The sequence below is a fragment of the Lepisosteus oculatus genome, chromosome 3 (assembly GCF_040954835.1).
Source record: "Lepisosteus oculatus isolate fLepOcu1 chromosome 3, fLepOcu1.hap2, whole genome shotgun sequence".
Lineage (NCBI taxonomy): Eukaryota > Metazoa > Chordata > Actinopteri > Semionotiformes > Lepisosteidae > Lepisosteus > Lepisosteus oculatus.
Window position 1 is genome coordinate 71,942,224 of NC_090698.1, and position 19,850 is coordinate 71,962,073.

At 38.2% G+C, this 19,850-nt stretch overlaps 2 protein-coding genes across 3 annotated transcripts in view; one reads left to right on the forward strand and one right to left on the reverse strand.

Annotated features, from left to right (window-relative positions):
- LOC102688757 (ras GTPase-activating protein 1) overlaps nucleotides 1-2,384 on the forward strand; it is a 48,932-nt gene extending 46,548 nt beyond the window's left edge. For both annotated transcript variants that reach the window (XM_006626552.3, XM_015360950.2), the window contains exons 23-25: nucleotides 14-91; nucleotides 426-560; nucleotides 1,502-2,384. In XM_006626552.3, coding sequence (XP_006626615.1) covers nucleotides 14-91; nucleotides 426-560; nucleotides 1,502-1,585 — 297 coding nt within the window. In that variant the 3' untranslated portion in view covers nucleotides 1,586-2,384. The remainder of the gene's footprint in view (nucleotides 1-13; nucleotides 92-425; nucleotides 561-1,501) is intronic.
- Nucleotides 2,385-2,933: 549 nt separating this feature from the next.
- Nucleotides 2,934-16,557, reverse strand: ccnh (cyclin H). Its single transcript, XM_006626511.3, has 10 exons — nucleotides 16,390-16,557; nucleotides 15,577-15,696; nucleotides 14,305-14,427; nucleotides 13,891-13,964; nucleotides 11,997-12,207; nucleotides 11,390-11,553; nucleotides 9,962-10,032; nucleotides 8,967-9,075; nucleotides 8,338-8,398; nucleotides 2,934-6,912 (listed from the first exon to the last, which is right to left on the reverse strand). Exons 2-10 carry the CDS (start codon nucleotides 15,691-15,693, stop codon nucleotides 6,874-6,876), a joined length of 969 nt encoding a protein of 322 aa, XP_006626574.1. The 5' UTR covers nucleotides 15,694-15,696; nucleotides 16,390-16,557; the 3' UTR covers nucleotides 2,934-6,873.
- Nucleotides 16,558-19,850: the final 3,293 nt, after the last annotated feature.

The following is a 19,850-nucleotide window of genomic DNA, read 5'->3' on the forward strand; positions in this document are numbered from 1 at the left end:
CTTGTTTTTTCAGGAGCCTTACATGGAAGGAGTGAATCCATTCATTAAGCACAACAAGCATCGAATGATTATGTTCTTGGATGAACTTGGGGTTAGTAGTGTTTCAGAGGATTTCTGGTTGTTGTTTTTATTTTTACTCTTCAGATGCCAACATTTGATAAGAGTCGCAGACATTCTCCCAAACTCTTAAAAAAACTGATCTAAGACGGAAACAAATTTAAGTTTTACAAGGTTGATTTCAGTTTGCAAGTACTATAAAGCTAGACTAATTTGTTTCTTGCACTTACGTAGTAAAAGGAGATCTAATTATGTGTTTTTTTTTGTAAGTCATGACATGGTTTATCATAAATGTGTCATAAGAGATTAACAACAGACATTGAATTGATCAGGAAGACTTCATAAAACTGAATGATCTTGCTTTGCAGAATGTTCCTGATCTTCCAGACACTACAGAGCACTTTAGAACTGACATGTCTCGGGATCTGGCTGCCTTGCATGAGATCTGCGTGACTCATTCAGATGAGCTTCGCACCCTTAGCAATGAGCGTGGTGCACAACAGGTAAGACCCTCTGAATCGTAAGGACATTGAAATGACCCTGTGTCACTTTAAAGTAAATATCAGGAAAGGTACAATACCTTCTACGGAGATGTTAAAATCTCAAAAAGGTTATTTTTCTGACAGCCAGGTCTTCATGCATTGGACTGTTTTTTCTGGGTCTACCTCAAAACAGTTCTTTTTCTTGCCCAAAGTATCTTGGAAGGCTATGAATTGGAGTGGAGTTCAGCATATCATCTTTATAATATACAGTGCCCTCCAAAAGTATTGGGACAGCAAAGTCAAGACTTATTTCTGCTTCAGTCAAGCAGTTTGCATTTGTGATCAGCAGATTAATATGAATGATAAGTACAATATAACAGTAAGATGTTCACCAATGCACGGGGGCTTTTTCCAACATGACGTGATGGAGGAATTTAAGAGCTTATGGAAAATTAGGGATAGGGAAACATAGCCGTGCAAAGTCCCGTATTGACACTGTAAGTCTGACACATTAATGATATGTTAACTATTCAAGATTTCAATTCTGAATATTGCTGGGGTGTCTTGTCACACGGCTGACAACAATATATGCAAAACAACCTACATGGAGCAGTTAGTAAAGAGCAAGTTTGAAGTTAAAACGGCTCTGGGATTAGTGATCAGGGTGAGTTTTAAACTGCTTGTAAGACTGTTCAAAACTCAATAGCTGAGAAGTTAATTGCCGCTCGTTTCATAATTAGCACCCAGTTTTATTGTTATTAACTGGGAATTCCAGTCTTCCAAAAGGTACTGTAAAGGTACAATATATCAAATGAAAAACACCAAAAACAGATTGCTTAAGTATATTAAGGATAACTGACAATTAAATGCATCAATTTAAAATGAAACTTAGAAAGTTGAGTGCAGCATTGAATATTTGCAGGTGAAAAGGTGACATTTCTCAATTCATACTTGTTTTTCAGCATGTCCTGAAAAAGCTCTTGGCAATCGCAGAACTCCTTCTTCAGAAGCAGAAGCAGTATTCGATGTCCAATAGTAACAGGTAGTAGCCTTTCCAGGGAGTTAGACATGGGACCCAGCATGCTCCACCTCCACCCAGCTCTTCCTGTAGTGCACCTCTGCCATACTTCCAGTGCCATGTGAACTATGCAACCAACCCAGACGCAACCTGGCTGACTGCACCAGTGACTTTTAAGCTGTATGCATGGGAAGTTTTTCCTTGCAATTTTTTCACTTTTCATCGAAGTCCCTTGGCGGGTACATAATTCTCCCTTGAAAAGGAGGAAAAGAGTTGTTTGAAACTAAGAAGACTTGAGCGTTTCTTAACACAAGTTTGCCAAAGTGTATCCCTATGTCTGCTGGACTTGAAGAATGTCAACTGACATGAAGAAACAACAGTGACCATTTTCTTATAACTGGATTACAGGCTAAAATACTTTTTTATACTGTAATTTGTGACCGATTTCTATCGTTAATACATTATATACAAAAGCGCTGAAACCAGATCATTCCTGTCTAATTGGATTGTGTAGTTTGTTTAAACTTTATGGTTTAGATAGGAAAGGTTTCTAGCTGTGATGTTTTTTTTTATATCTGAAAATAAATTCTCTTGCTGGAATCATGAGTATAAAGAATTACGTTGAATATGCTTCTTTTTTGAAATTGTACTAATTTTGTTTTTGATTGTTTGGTTCAGTCTTCCTTGAAGTTCCTAAATACCAGACAACACATAATCAAAAAACATAAAAAAAGACTTTGTACGTAAAATGTTTACAGCATTAAGATTTTTGAATAGTACAGATTGTATCAGAAATGCATGCACTTATTAAACTCTTTTGTAAAGTAGTCACTGAGTCAGTTTTTCTTAATACTGAAAGAATGAAGAATACGTGCACACTCAAGATGCCCCATGTGGGTGACATTTTGATGATATTCTTAATCAGATCCAGTGAAAAATGTGAATATAACCTTTAAAAATGTTCTGCTGATCTTAACCTACGGGAAACACCCGAGGTCACCCAACAGATTAATTGCATTCAGATAATGGATTGGAGTTGCTATCTATATAAATATGATCAATTATATATTAATAATTTGTCAAGGTATTTAAGATTGGGGATGTTGGTAAATTCTCTGCCTTTTTCCTCATGTACTGGAACCGACTGTTTTACTCAGTGGGTCGGATGTACAGTACATGCAGTGCTGGGTGTTGACCTTGAGCTGGTATGTTTTTAGTAGGGTGGCTCGAACTGAATTTGTATTGTATAATTTTGTTATGGTAGCTTACGTGACTTATACTTTGAAGGTATACAAGGATTTCCATGGATGAATTCAGAACCAAGTATCTCCCTGTGTATGTACACAGTTGCGAGGAAATAAAAGTCAAAGACGGAATGAACACAAGCAGAAGGAATTTAATAATTGCAGGAATGCAGCACATAAACAGCAGTAGATTAATTGTATACAGCAATTAACAGTGGTACAAGGAGATACATTTAGTAATTCTCCAATATGCTTTCTCTCAGCACTTCTTAAATACTATCCTGTCCAAGGACTTGTGAAAAGATTAATTGATTCAAAGATTAATCAGTGTTGCTGTGAAGATCAGACCAACAGGACAAATTAATCTCTTTCTCTTGTAACAAAGTGCATCTCTTTACATTGCATTTACATTTACTGTATATAAACAGATAACCTAAGAGTATCTTTCTGAGAGTCAAAGCAAAGTTGATATTTTTAATTATGAATCCCCCTACATATCTTTTTGAAAAGCTACCCATATCAACAATGTTTTTCTTGCACCACTTTGGGTTTGGGCTAATGATTTAGGGATGTATTTTAATGTTTCTGGAAGATGGTAGCTCCATTATGTGGAATTGATACTGACTTCAGCTGTGTCCACATGGTGAAGATTTTCTGAATTTTGTTAAAGGTCTTTTTGACAATAAATGAGGAAAAGAAATGGGAGGGCTAGGCACGTCATCTGACTAACCAAGACAATCTTGGTATTTTCATGAGGCTGGTAAGGAAACCACCAAGGGTACTTAGAATCACCAATGAATGTTAAATACACATGCCTGAAAAGAAGGGAGAGAGAAACCAATGCAGAGATGTAAATTTGGGAAAGGTAAACAGAGGAAAAGAGAAAGCCCTGAGACAGCACCTAGCCAGCCCCCTTCCCAGAGAAAAACTGTGCTGTAACACTTAGTCTTTTTCCAAGTACTTTTTGCCTCTGATGAAAACCTTTGTGGTTGAACGGTATCTGACTCCTAATTGAATTACCTAAAGGCTTGCCTGAGACCGTTCCTTTCTTGGTCTATTAAACATCTATTAAAACACTGAGTGCACCCACTCTGAAGAATGTGTAAAAGTTTGGCTTTTTTTAAAAAACTCAAGACAGCTTTGAGAATAAACTCTGCTCCAAGCAGGATATAAAGTTAATGTGCTATGGCGAGTGGTTATGTAGAAGTAGTACACAGTAGTAGACAACTGCTGTTGTCATAGCTGTAAAACATGCTAGCAATTGGCCTGTTGATCATGTTAAGTGGGAATTCACTACACAATGAGTGATATGGGCCATCTAAGGTCACCGATGCATTACGTTTTTGAGAACCCAACTGAGAGCTGTTCAAAGCCATATAAAATGCAATTCAGATTTAAGCTGGACAGTGTCGGTCATTACTGGAAGATGTGGAATGTCTTTTCTGCAGGGTCAGTGACAGCCCTTCCTATTATCCTCTCACTATGCAAAGGACGTCCGATGCGTATGAACTTCTTAGCAGGTTGGAGGTACTCTGGCAAGTGATAAAGCAGAAGCCATTTGAAAATAGGAAGCCTGCTTGTGTTGCAGGATAGGAAATTAAATGGTTCACAACTCTGTAAAAAGGTTAAAACTGTTCTGCCTTACAAGGCAACTGCAAAGCATGACTCTTGTACTGAAGTGTTAGTGCTTGCTGAAACAGTACAATTAGATAATATTAATTAACATTACTGTGCAGCTGAAGTAAAGCCTTTCCAAGACGCAAGAACATGACAGTATCAAACCGCATGCACAATGCAGAACAGGTACAAGCCCGTCTGCCACAGCAACAATGTCCTTCCTGACAGCACCATGGAGAGGAACATTTCCAGTAAGTTTCAATTGCCAATCAATACACATCACTCATCAGCAAAGAGGAATGCAATGGCATCACTACCAGATATTGTTAGAGATTTGTGATGAATATAGTAGAAGTCAGAAAGACCCAAGAGGTATTAAAATAATGCAGAATATTTTCATGATGCTGTTACTGCTGCGCTAGGCTGGTGATCTATTTTTTCAGACTCTTAGCAGCTGTGATCCATGTACTTGTTTCCTGTAGTCTTTTTCTTTTTGGGCAAGTTATATGTATCCTTGCTGCTTAGAGTACTGTATATGCTTTAAGAATATGAATATTTTGCTTTTTCCTGAATATTGTGCCATACACAGTTGAAACAGAGAAACTGTACAGATTACTTGTGTTATCAGAAGATTATCTTCTTCTCAAAAGGCTCCAAGGTTGTTCTTGGCAGCTAAAACTGATTAACTCATGTCATATAACAAAGATACTTGTGAATGTATTAATATTTCCTTAGTATGCAGAGAAAAGTTATTGAAACCAAATTGAAACCAGCTCTTGAACAAAAGAGCTGATCGTTGACTTCAGGGGACAGGAAAAGTCCACTCCCCCATCTACATCGAAGGGACTGTGGTGGAGATGGTGAATAATTTAAAATTCCTAGGTGTTCACATCTCTAAGGACGTCACAGGGGCACTCAACACCTCCAGTCTCGTCAAGAAGGCACAACAGCGGCTGTACTTCCTGAGAAGGCTGGAGAAAATACGCCTGCATCCACAGATCCTCACCAACTTCTACAGATGTACGGTGGAGAGCATACGGACCAGCTGCATCACAGTCTGCTATGGCAACTGCACCACATCCAACCGTATGGCACTGCAGCGGGTGGTCAAAACTGCCCAATACATCATCGGCAGTGCCTTACCATCCATTCAGGAAATATACAACACCAGAAGTCTGAAAAAAGCCACCAAAATTATGTCTGACCCCACTCACCCCAGTCATAACTTGTTTTTCCCCCGAACATCTGGCAGAAGGTTCCAGACGCTCCAGTCGCACACAACTAGACTCCAAAATAGCTTCTTCCCCAGAGCCGTCAAGCTGGTGACGCCCCCACTCCCTCCCATCATGCCATGATCTCTCCTCACTTCTTCCTGTACCCACAATGACTGTACTCCAACACCACTACACACACGACAACCGAATGTAAGCCGAAATTGTACTTTAAACTGTACTAGTTGTCATATTTATTAATCACCGTATTATTTTTGCACTGTTTTTGTATTCTTTTCTCTGCGTATGTGCACAGTTTTGATTACACTGTTATTGTTATTGTGTTACTGTCTATTGTCTTGACTTCTGTTCTATTTTATATACTGCACCTGAGTGACTAATGAGAAACACTTTTCACTATACTATGCACCCGTGCAAGTATAATGACAAATAAAGTTGAATTGAATTGAAACTAGAATATTACATTATCACATTTCTGTTTGAAATTCCTGTTCTTCACCTACAGATTTCTTGGATTTGAAAAAGGAATACATTCCATCTGATCTTCCCCCCTTGTTTTTGAGTTGAGGTGATTACAAGGACACAATTCAGATAAAACTTTTAAGTTTGTGGTTAATTTAATAAATTATCAAACAAAAGTAAAAGCTCTATGCTTCAAAGCAGTAAATATGGGAAACAGTCTCTTTGCTATAGTTAGTTTTTTGTTAGGAGGCAGACTACAAGATGTTATAATTATGAAACTCACATCATGTTAACATACATCGCATGTATATTGTTTCCCTTTATGGTGAAGAAAGCCTGATAATGCTTTACAACATCTATAATCACTGTAACATTTTCAGCTGATACTGTTATCCAGAGTGTGAAGCCTACTTATAGCACTGCAAAAAGAAAAGCTATAAACAAGTGTGCTTCAAGTATGCACCACTAAAGAACTCATACAGGTCTTACAGGACTGTAAAGAAAAATGTATAAAAATTTATTAATAATATTGAAAAAAACATGAAAAAAGTTACATCCTTTCTCAGCAGAAGTAAAATTTTAAACACCAAAAATAAAACTGCCGTTTTGGTGACTACTTCTGCCAGTGCTTTACAAAAGCATTTCTTATTCCCACAGATGCAGGTTATTTACCACTGTACATTAATGTCAAGTCCTCAAGATGTTGAACTCTCCAGTCCATATATACCTGGAAGGAAAATGTTTAAAAGGAGACCCATCTCTTAAAGAGAATCCATAAATTCCTCATCTGTCCACTCCTCCTGGAAACAACAGACAGATTGTATTATTTGTAGGTTAATTTACAAAAACACAGAAGACAAAATACTGTAGTAATTATCAACAATCAAACATTCAATAAGGGGTAATTAGTACTGGAGTACTGCACAATTAGCATGCTTCAGAACAGTGTCCAACCTTATTGGATAAGAAGGCATTACTCTATCATAACGTTGAGCTGAAAAAGGATCATTCTCTAGGGATACTGCACTGTCTCAGTAACACCACCAATATTCTGGACACTAAAGAAACCAAGTCCCACATTCAAGAGTGGTCTGAACATATAACCCTCCACTGGATGGATGATAGCCAATACTGCATAGATGTAATGCAAGATTCTGGAATTGTGCTGCTTATTTTGGATTTCCCGTTTTGGAATAACCCAAAAGACAAACTAATTTCAATGAAAAATTAAAAAGATAGTAATCTATCTAGATACACAAATTCAAAAGCGGATTTATATGATAAAGACGGTGCTACACACATCAATACGAGCCAATGGGAAATATTTTTCAATCGTCCAGGAATTTTCTAACATTATACAACACATCTATGAAGTGGTTAACACTACGAGCCTTTTTAAAAAAAAATATTTTGAAATGGAGAACAAAGCTGTCTTCTGAGCCAAGCAGATGCCTAGAAATAACTTTTTAAATTGGTCCACGTTCACATTCCCCTCGCGTTCGCTTCAAATCTTTCCGGATTTATGAATTTCCAAATGACTGATTTTGGAATCATTATTTGTACCGCCCTACTCGAGAGCGTGAAGACCTGTAGGCAGGCTCCTCCAAACCACTCCCATTCAAGCCACTGGTCTTTTAACACATCACAGGCACCCGAGCCCTGTACCAGCACACCCGTCCTCCAGCACCACCTGGAGGACGGGCGTGTCCCTCACCTCTCCTGCAAACGGCAAGCCTGCAGTTTGTTTGTGAGGAGTCAAGACAGAGTCCTCACTGCCTATACACACCCAGGCATCTGGATCACAGAGCATAGCCTGCACTGTGACAAAAAAACCTTCACTGGCTGGGAGACCAGTGTGTGAGATAATACCCTCGATATTGCGATGTGTGTCACATACTGCACACAACACTCATTGTTACCTGATACAGACTGAATCTACAAAAGACTATTGTCACATGTTTTATTGAGAACATCATGTACACAGCACTGTGGTTAAAGACCGCAGTCACCACGGCTCATTAAGCAATAAGGAAATCTTGCTTAATGGGGAAATCAGGGTTTTCAGACATCTGCTTTTACAAAATGCAGCAACCAACACTGTCTTTTAATATTTTTTTTAAATATCGATAAAAGGGCACGTGCTCTAGATATTTATGAAGGAGCAGGTAACTGCGGTGCACGCAGTAACAGCAGTTTGGGTGCTGTTTGAGTAATTCAGCACTTACCTCTTCAACATGTTTTTCTTTTCCCACATGGCCATCCTCTTCATATCCTTTTCTTTTTTTTCTGAGAACCAAAAAAGCAACAGATGCTTATTGTTCTGCAACCGGTTTCTGGTTTCTTTGAATGGAATGACAGCAACTTCATTTTAACACCTTTTGCAAGAAGAAGCCACATCCAAGGGCAAACCGCAAATCGACAGGAGACAAGTGTATCTGAATCACACTTGTAACCAGAACAGTTGTCTGGAGGAATGGTGACAAATCCTCCTGTAGAAATATCAGAAATTCACAGCACACTACAGCAGGCATCTTGTCAATATGATCAGAGCCATCGTCAGAACGTTACGCAATACTAATGACTGTGGTGCAAATAAGCCTTCATAAAACACTGTGAAAAATGACTTTGCTCTGTGCAAAGCTATTGAGAAAACATCTTGATTTGTTTTCAACAGGACACATTATCCAATATGTAGAGCTATCAGGTTTCAAATTGCAACAGGGGTTTGAGTAAATCTGAGATGTGTCAAATCACTTTGCATGTGTGTAAAAGGAACACAGGCCTACATATCAGCTACTGAGATATGCCCCCTCATGACCAGAAAAAGAAGAAACACATAAGTCAATATACTTACGAGTTTGTGCTCATTACAAATTCAGCATGGATCTTCTCTAGCTTCTGCTTAAGAACATTGACCTCTTCTGTTTTGGGGGGTTCATATTTCTTTACCAGGTTTTTAATACCTTTTAACAGAGAAAAACAACTTGCAAATTTAAAGATTCTAAGTTGTCAACAAAGCCTGACTATTCATTTATCACAAAGAGGTTTGTCACAAGGGGGGCTGGGTTATTTGATATAAGTAAAAAAAAAAGTAAAAAAAAATCAAACCACATTAATCACACAGAACATAAATTGAAAAAAGCTGTAGCTGAAGATTTAAATATCAATAGAATTTCCATTTATAAGGCTATTTTAACAAAATTGATATATGACACAGAGTTAAACTTCCATAATATAGCTCCAATTTTACTGATGGGGGCTGAACTGTCCATGCTTAAGGAGATTATGCCTTATTTCAACAATAATAATATTTCAGGTGGGTAGCTGCGTCAGCATGCATAGGCTGCAAAGGAACAAGTAATAGGTTTATTCCATGCTGAAAAAAAAGAAGAAAGAGAACACAACATTTCGGCCATGGAGCCTTCTTCAGGTGTAATATTTATAATTATTATAAATATAATAATAATAATAATAATATTTAAAACCTCTTAATGTGAAAGTCAAAGTCTTGACTGTATTAAATGTTGCCCTCTAGTGGTAAAAGTGACATAGGAGCTAAATGTTTTGAAATCACAGAGAAACCACAATGAGTTTAATTTCCACAGAGGAAACCCTGTATATTCCAGTCTTTCCATGCGAAACTAAAAAATAAGGTGATGGGCTGCCAAAGAACAACAGATCTCTGCCAGATATCTGGCAGAGATAAAGACAGATATCAGAGTTGTATCTTACATTTAACAATACCATATAAAAACAAACATAAGAGGGAAAAGACTATAAAGTTCCTTTAAATCCTAGGGTTTATGACCTATCATAATTCTTGCGTTATTACTCTTTAGGCTTACTTACGTCTCATTGAATCTATCAGCTGCAAACGTTTTTCCTTGTCATCCTTTAATCCCATACATTCAGAAAGATAACTGAAAGGAGAAGGGTTAAATATGAATGATCTATACCTGCAGAAGTATTAAATCATACCCATCGACATTTCCTGCAAGATTAAATTGTATGAATGAACATTTCATGAGCATGGCATGAATGTCAAAGGCCTCTGTCATACCAACTATACCACAAAGCACAGTAACTATCTGACTGGATAATTTCTAGCGGATGTCTCTACTTGTAAGATTTGCTCCATGTGCAGGATTTTCTTGTGTGAAAGAGATGCTGTACAGACACCTGTTGTTGCCACTGAGAATCTGACAGCCAGGCTGAACAAGCAGACTGTCGTCTCATATATAGGGAAGTCTGCAGGAAGGATCAGAGGTTAACTGTAAATCTATTGATACTAAAACATGTGCTTCTCCAATACCATGTAGGCTACATAGAGAGGATTTTTATTTAATCTAAAAGGATGTTTGTGGACAATCATATGAAGGTCGCATAGGGAGAAAATCCCTCTGCCAGTCTGATCTCTGGGAGCTCTCTGTGTGACGAGATAAACCTCTGTCAAATCTTCACTGAACTGCACTGTGACTCCTTACATTACAATGGTTTGTCCAATTTCACAGAAAACGTGGCTGAAACGAAAATTTCTTTCAGAATGTGTTTTGCCACAGAGAATTTACAGATGCCGCCCTTTAAATTGACCCCAGCTGATTTTCTGTTTTTACAGCCTGCCTACACACACACACAGAACTTCGGCATCAGCACTTACATTTAACTTCACTTAGCAGAGACATGCCACAACTGCATGTACCACATTTTCCCATTTATCCCTTGAGTTGTTTTGTGTTCTGCTGTTTTTAAATTTGCTGCTGTGCCCAGTGTCTATGAAGAAAATGCGAATCTGAGGTGAAGCTGAAGACTCATGTGACTCCAGGAGCACAGCAGCTGTATAGAAGAGAGCTTACCTACCTGTGAGAGAGAGGCTAAAACTGAACACTTCCATATTTTAAATATATCTAAAAATATAAATTCACAACCTACTAAATTTGTTACCAGGAACTTGTTTATCCTGCCCATTTCTGATTCCAACTGGAGTTGAAGTGAGATCATAAAAATTAGGGAGAGGAAGAAGAAAGTGCTACTCTTCATGACGTAAAGGATCTCCCACAGATTTTCCCACTAAGTGCTAGACAACCGCAGCTGTAAAACCTATATCCCACATGCCTGTAACTTTTTAAAAAATATTTTAAAAGAATTTAGAAAGAAACTTAGCGCCGTTTCTGTTTGACCCCAGGCAACAGGCCTTGTCAGCGAACACTCATAATGTAAGTAACTGCATGACGCGCAGTGCCCTCGGCCAATAGTCAGAGCTCAGACTAATGGAACAACCTCTCCATATTCAGGTCAGCCCGGGAAGCGCTATTCATAACAGCTGTCAGGGCCATCTGTGATGGAGGAAACAGCAGGCCAGCGTCTGTCAAAGTGGCTCGGTTCAGAAAGTCATCGGCTGCCTTCCTGAAAACCTCTGGGTTTTCTATGGCTGGGTATCTTGTCTGGAAAAACCAAAACGACAAAACATTACACCCTTCAAACCACCTGCCCTGCACGCATGGGGAATGTTTTAAGCATCATTAATTACAGGTTGTATGCAGACTTGCTTTCCTTGCTCCAAGAGGCATTTTGATTAAAGGTTTTAGGTAGCTGGTGCAGGCAGGTTGTTTTCCTTTGACCGACAGACTGTACATTGTGTACCTCTGGGTAAAGCTTGTGTATGGATCCAATTTGTTCTGAATTCACATCTGCGTTTACTCCCCCATGGGGTATGGGCTGAAAGTGTGGCTGAAAAGAATTATGAATTTGTCCTCTAACCCACTGTTAAAAGTGTTGATTATTGCTTAAGTGAATACAATAGAATTAATACAATTTAACACAATTAATACAATTTGCTGAACAATATCAATATGATTGATATAATTTCGTTAGATTTTTGCCTTACCTTTATATCAATCAGAAAACCTTCCAAGGGTCTGTAAGGATTGTGGACAACAAGATGAAAATTTAGCTGCCGAATGAGCAGCAGCTCATATTCCAGGATCTGTTCCAGTGCCTTCTCCTGGCCTGCAGCGTTTTCCCGGAGATTGCCAACGAACTGGGAACTTGAGACGTTGAACTCATCCACTTTGCAAGCCAGGTACACACAGGTTAGCCTGGGCGTACAAAATGCAAAAGATCACTGAGACACGCACTGCACACATAGGAATAAAGAATGGTGTTGAGACCTTATCATCTTTCCCACCATTTTAAGCTAAAACTTGTGTTACCCGAGTCCAAAGCGTTTATTTTAAGCACAGAATAGGACACTCTAGATGTACACATATACAGTCACTTTCCCAGCAGACCAGGAAAGACTTACAGGAATGTCAGTGGGAGGAACTGAAATGATAGACATGGATAATGGCTCCTTTCTTATCCCGTTTGTTGGAGTACCTACTGTACAGATCTGGTCTTTTCAAACAACCAAGAGTGCAGCAAAACAGAGATAAGAGAACCATCAGGGACCCGAGATCATAATATGGTGTGCTTTGAACTGTATGAAACTGTACCGATTGCATCCACGGTAAAAGTTTACAATTTTTATAAAGCAGACTTTGAAAGAACAAAAGTTTAAGAGAAGTAAAATGGGATCAGATAGATATGAAACCCGCAGAAAAGGGATGGGAACATTTTAAACAGATTCTGCATGACGCTCCAAAATGAGGTTACAACACTATCACAAATAATTTAACAAACCCATTAAGATAAATACAAGGAAAAGAAAAGTGTTTTATCAAATTAAGAAACAGCAGGATCCAGTTAAAGAAAAGGACTACAATGAATTACAAGCAAAGTTAAAAAAGGATATTATATATAATATACTCTGTGTATCCCTTACTGTTGTTGGAATGGTGGGAGGCAATCCTTTACTCAAAGTATTAAGTGAGTATGGAACATGCTACCCATTCATGTTGTGAAGCCCAAATCCTAGCTTCTTTCAAGAAACGGCTGTGTGAGATCATCCGATTAATTAGCAACTAACTACCAAACAAGCTAGATTAAAGGGAACTGCAGTCCCAATTTCTTGGACCGGTTATCAAAACCCAGTAACAAAATAAATTCATTGACGTTACGGAAAACATTTACAATTTTTGAATTAAGCACAAAATGGTAAACTTTGGGAAAATACTGTAAGTCACCATGCAGTCGCAAACTCGCATTCGAGTTCCCATGAATTGCGACGAGATGCAGCCCTTCCTGCTCACTAGTCACCGTAACGATTAATGCAATGTGATGTACGAGTGAATAAATACAGGTTGTGCAGCTGACATTTCACTGCAGAAATGTTCCAACGTGGCGAGTTAACAAGTAGTATTTGTTGGCAAAACCATCCCAAAATTGAAATCAATATTTCTACTGGATTAAAAGAGATGCATTCACAAGCCTGCTTGTAAACAATGTCACAGGGCCGCTCACATCACAGGGCGTTTTGCTGCCTCGTTCTGAATGGCAGGACATGGCGCTGTGCAGACCTGGACATGTTGTCTACTTAATTACGTAAATTGGAAGTTTTACAAGTTACTGTGCACATTGACTTTATTCTGCTTTGAAATGCACTCGTCAGTGCTGATCGTTTCTAACCCTGAAATATGAAAACAGCATTGCAGTTACCCTTAATGATTTTTCTTTATTTTTTTTCTTGTGAAAAAGTTTTTCATCATCTTTAAGCGTGAGACTTTCATATCTAATTTAAATATACGAAACAATGCAGTTTACAGTTGATGTGATATCTACTTATTACAAATTATTACAAATTGTTGAACAATACTATAGAAGGACAAATCCAAAGTACTCACATGATTATCCGTGGATGGTACTCCATTACTGAATTATTCAAGTAAAATCTCCTGAAATACATACTTGCTGTGCCCTAAGTACAAAAAACGAAAGCAATTATTAAAAAACTTTCCCGACAGACACTGTTATTAAGATGTTATAGATGAAAATCTTTAGTCACCGCTGCATTGCTAATTTATATCACACCTTAAATATTAATTTTGTAAAGGTAATGAACAAAATCTGAAACTTTAAAACAAGCTACTTGCTGGGCTGCAACACCATTTTAATATAACATTCTAACCCTATATGTTTTTTTTAAATAACTTCACTGCAGCTGTACTTCAATACAATAATTCAGCCCTGTACTGCGGCTACTGTTAGCTGAAGTACTACAGTATATTACATGGAAGTTTGGAATATGTAGGAATTACCACAACAGATTTTGGCATTGCTGGCTTAAAAAATGCACAGAAGTCCAGAAGCCTCTTCTCATAATGCTTAAATATCACATCTTCCTCCCTGGGATCCAGAAATAAGGATTCATTTATTCCAGCCTACAGACAAAACAGAACACAGATTTAGAAAGACACCGTGTAATGCAAATCAATTTGCCATTACATAGAACCTAAATCCACACATGCTGTGCTTTCAGCATCAATGAAGTACATTCTTCAAGCAAACCACAATGACATTGTTCTGCAGGTACCTGCAGCTTCATCTTCACCCAAGACAGCAACAGGCCTTTATTTAACCAGCTAATGCAGCTGAGAACAAATTCTAATTCATAATAACCTAAAAAACAAGCTTATCGCATCGCAGAAAAAGAAAATACTCAATGATTACTGACAGGTCAAATCTGTGTTAAGAAGTGCAAATATCGGGCAGAAAACATTAAATCATACAACCTAGACGGTTGTGGTTTGTAGTTTCAGCTTGTTCTGCAGGTTGTTCCACTTATGCAGAGGAAAACTGAATCAACCTGCGAGGATCTATTCTGACCTGAACACAGGCACACATTGGCTATCTTGTGCAGGCTTAACTGACGTCTTTAAGATGAATTAAATAAAAAGAAAAGCTTTACTGAGCACAGCAGGCACGTTCTTTATATTTTCATCATATTGTGGTATCATATTGAGTCTTAAACACCCAATGTAGGACTCATGGTACTGAGACTTTGGGACACGACAGGACTCAAGCTGCACCATGTGGAGAGAGGGGCATTTCTCTGAGGACATAAAGATCAATGTCAGCGACCACCTGCAGCTGGTCATAACTAGAGCAAACATGAGGAAAGTACTTTGCTCTTGGACGAAGATAATTACAAGTCATTGCAATGGCAAGTATTGAAAACCCTCAAAGACATTGACAAGTTCAACTCAGCAGATGTCTTCAGAATGAATGGTGAACCACAAAGCAGGGAGAAAACGTGGAAGCGCATTTACACCAAAAACAGTAGGAACTTCTTTACCTTCGTTAGTTCCATAGACTGTGGGAGTATAGAACAAGCTACGGTTATTAAAGCCAATACTTTGAATTAACCTGTTTGTTCCTTACAAGCTCTTTAAACAGCTGGGACTTAATGGTGCCATACAATGCTCTACAAAGATACTAAATTAAGAGCTGCCACAGGTGTTGGTGAGTTTATTTCAACGATATAATCAGATTCATTTAATACACATTTGTCATTCATAATGCATTTTTACCTTTCCACTCGCTGTGACCTTTGATACGAATTTCTTATTGGCTTGATATCTCAGCTTGTCCATCGCTTCTTCATTCTGGAAAGTCCAGTACTTTTTCTGAGAGCTGTTGTGATACATTTCCTATAAGGTATATAAACACAGTAGGCAACGGGTACGATGGAGATCGAAAAACAAACGGCAGAACAATTTTTGACTCCAACTTTGTAAAGGAGTAGCTAAAGGCAGACAATCACGGATTTAAACTTGAGAAGGTGCGTTGTTCATCACCACAGTACGTCGTTAAGGAAATAATGGCGTGTCGTATTCCTTTTAATTTACTTAAACTGAGAACTATAAGTAAAGTCCGTTAACATTTTAACTGATGTGTTCTTCCTCGTTGCCCTTGCAGACCAATAAAAACATAAAGCTTATTGACCGCTTCTCACCAAATAGCAAGAGTACAGAACTCTAGAAATATTTCAATGCCTAGATTGAAGGCATGTCAAAAAAGACCTTCAAAACAAAAAGCCCCAACAGGACAACTATTCAATGTTATCAGTTCTGCTGTACAAATTAATGCGTATCATTGCATTATATATAAATATTAATTCAACAAAGTATCATGTCCTACGTACTGGATCACTGCGATGTTAGTACTACATTTTCCATATGCATCGCTTAAAACCTTAAATTTTAATAACAATAAGCCTTATTAAAACTATCATGCGTGGAATTCATTTTAGGAAAAACACCACAGTGCATTAATTTCCGAAGACGAGAATCTTTTGTCTACTTTGCTTTCGCAGCTATAGTTAAAAATCCAAAAGCGTTTACCTTTTATAATTGTATCAATGGCGACGTGAACTTTGATTTGCGCTTCCTTTTTTAACTAACAAAAATATCAGTATAATGTTTCTAGTATAAAAAACTCAGCAACTAAACTACATCAAACCTAAGAAAAACTCCCACTAACTCGTCAGGCACAACTACAGGCAACGTTTGGGTCCTTCCAGTTATGATGACGTATTCAGTAGTACCGTAGAAATCCGAGTACAGCCGCACACCCATCTGCGCTACAAAATACTGTTTATCTTACGTTGTTTATACTGAAGAATGGGTTCTAATGTTTTTTTTAATCATGTTACAGATTTTATATGAACATATCCGGAGAGTTAACATTATTGTAATGTTACTTATCTGCTACTTTGCTTAGTTTTACCTAGATATGGAGATTTCCTGGTTATGGAGATAGTGGCCGGGGTGGAAAGTTTAGTGTTGAACAACGAATAGGTGGCGATTCCTACACAAAGGGTTGTAGGGATCTGGAACAAGCTGTCCAGCCCCGTTATCAAAGCTGATACCCTGGCTTCTGTAAAGAAACGGGTGAACTTTTCAGTCGGTTAGCTGCTGAAAACCAAATGAGCTAGAGAAGATGCATGTCCCACTCTGTTATAGCCTTATGAAATGCGAAATGGAGATTACAACAGCATGTGATGAAGAGTGAAATATACAGTTAAAACTCAGTATATTATTAGACATAATTTCCATTTCATGCATTTTATCTAGACTGTAGTATTAGTGCAAAACCATATATTTTAAGGTTGTTGACACTGCACTGCAGGGTATCATAGTTCCAAATACCAATTCAGTTATTCTCAATATACAGAGCATACTCCTGACCTGTACTGTGCTGTCCAATTTTGTGAAATTACAAAATGATCCAACGAAATGTTTTAAACTTAATAGGGGGTGGCATCGCTGCCTCTCTGCACTGGGGCCCTGGGGTGCTGTCTGTGTGGAGTTTGTATGTTCTCTGCTTGTTCGCGTGGGTCCAAAAGCATACTGGTAGGTTAATATGCATCTGGGAAAACAGGCCCTGGTGTGAGTGTGTGTCTTTGTGCCAGTGGGCCCACTGAGGGACTGATGTCCCGACCAAAGTGCATCCTGCCTTGTGTTTATTGATTTGTTTTGTGCAATCTGAATCCTCAAAAGAGTCATTTGAAATGTTTTTTTTTACCCCTCTCCTAATCTTTACCTTTGTACATGTTGGTGTTTATGAGCTGTTCTGAATGCTCTTCATGCTCAGAGAGGAATAACCCTGTGAAGCACTATTTTTGAACCCAGACAGAGGCCACTCAACAAATTGTGTAACTCACTAAGCTAATTTTGTTTACCTGAAATAATTTGGGTTTACCACAATAAAGGGTTTGAGTACTTCTATGATTGATACTATGCGATAGTGTCATTTTTCTTTCATATTAATTATGTAAATGTTTTAATGTTGGATGTTTAGAATTTGTTGGAATTTAACAAATATTAACTGTTGCTTCAAAGTGCCACGTGTGCCACTTTAATTCACCAAAATGTGAACAAAACCCTAGTCCAAAGGCCCAGGCGATTACTTGAACTTGGTTGGTCATTTAGGGTGATCACAAACTTCAGGTCACACACATAAGAACATGAAATTAGTTCAGGTTAATGCTGTAATTACTGATCAAAATAGTACATTTCCAAAATAAACAGCAACAATTCCCCTGATCACCGCAGCAGTTTTCCATGTAACTTCATGAACTTATTCACAAACCAGTTTTTCGTGAAGTGCTTCCTTTTGTTCTGATCAACTTTGTACACAAAGCAAATGGACATACTGTACCAGCGAGCCCTTCTAGCTAAATTGTGGCTGTATTTGGAGCACTAAATACTCAGTTACACTCTGCCACTTTTTTAGAATAGGACAAAATCATTTGTATGAATTATTTGTATTTCATACTTTTTCTAATTGCATTGTGCAAATGGTCCCCCAATCAGTTTCATAAGTAAGATATACACATATATTGACATTTCATTGATTTAGGCTGCAAGTATATGGCATCATATAATTTATGTTTCATAATTTATATACAGACTCTACAGAAACAGCGTAATCAAAGAGTCCAAAATTCATGATTTAAGTACATTAGAACTTATGATTTGAAAATATTTTGTGAATAAAGCACTTCTTTTTTTAAGCTATTAAAGCTTCTACTGACTTCTAACAAGGGGAAGAAATTATCTGCAATTCACAGGGTTTTTTTTTATCCATGCCAATTACGTTTTTTTTTCCTCAGCTTGTCCACACGTATATTTCAAGATTCACATTCTTTCATTTTTAAGCTGGATACATTTTGGAGCTGTACATTTTTAATGTGATCTAAATATCTCTGTATTTTCTCCAAAGGGTCCCCAGTGCGTCTTTTTGGACTTTGAAGTATTATCTGGTTTGAAGCACTGTAGTCTCTTGCTTTCTGGCAGAGGGGTTGATTCATGGCAGATTGTGGCAAAGGCAGGGACTGTCATCGCCGCCCGGGAGAGGTGTGGAAAGCACACGTCTGCGAGGTGTGTGAGTGTTCAAGGCGTCTGCTTTTGTTGTCAGTTTACTCTCCAGCATAAAAGCCACAATGAGCAGCAGCAGGGATAAGAAATCCCATTTTAATGATGATGTGCTCCTACTGTAATTACTGCCAAGCCAGAAAAACAGTCCCTCTGCATCCAATGGGTCTTTGATTGGGAGGCTGACAGGCAGATGTAATGAGTGCCGTCTCAGCCTGAGCAGGAGGAGGCTGGCAGTGCTGGGAGTCTACCCCTCATTGGCTGACTCAGAAACAGAGAGACAGGGAGATGGGGAGGACGCGAGGTCAAATAAAACAATGTGTTCTGGTTTCGCTTAGAAACAAAGAGGAAAGTGCTGTTTGTGGACAAGCTGGCTCCTCGACAATTTGCAGGACTTTAGTCATGAGACTCAACGAGGCCATTCTGCCAACTCCTCTCGGGGCCAACGCAGAAGCTGCTGTTTGGTAAAGAAGTGTAAATTGGGAGGACGCCCACTGACACTCATAACCTTTGGCAGTGCAGGGAAAGGAGCAACTCATTTGAAGTTATTTATTTTCTCAAGCAGCACACAGTCACACAGCAGTGGAAGACATAGTCTGCCAACTTTCCGTCTAAAAAACACAAATCCAGACATGTTTTTTTTATCATTTTGAGCCATTACTCCAACCTATATGAACAATAATATTGATATACTGCATAGAACAAATCTAAATTATAGTAAATCAAGTATGTTCTATGTTTTACTATTTTAATAACTTGAAACGTGTACATCATATTAAATTTCGTGTGTATGTACAGTATTATTACATTTGCTTCACTATGTTTTGAAGGTATTACAGTATTTCAGAAACTTCCTAATGATAGATAAAAAAGGCATAAAATGAAGCCAAATAAAAAAAAATAACTGTGCACTGCATGGAAGGATT

Coding starts and splice junctions, on each gene's coding strand:
- ccnh (XM_006626511.3), bottom strand. CDS start 15,693: ATGTATCACAACAGCTCTCAGAAAAAGTACTGGACTTTCCAGAATGAA. Junction 11,554..11,996: donor GTTTTCTGATTGATATAAAG/GTAAGGCAAAAA, acceptor TGGTTTTTCCAG/ACAAGATACCCAGCCATAGA. Junction 9,076..9,961: donor GCTGATAGATTCAATGAGAC/GTAAGTAAGCCT, acceptor CTCTGTTAAAAG/GTATTAAAAACCTGGTAAAG.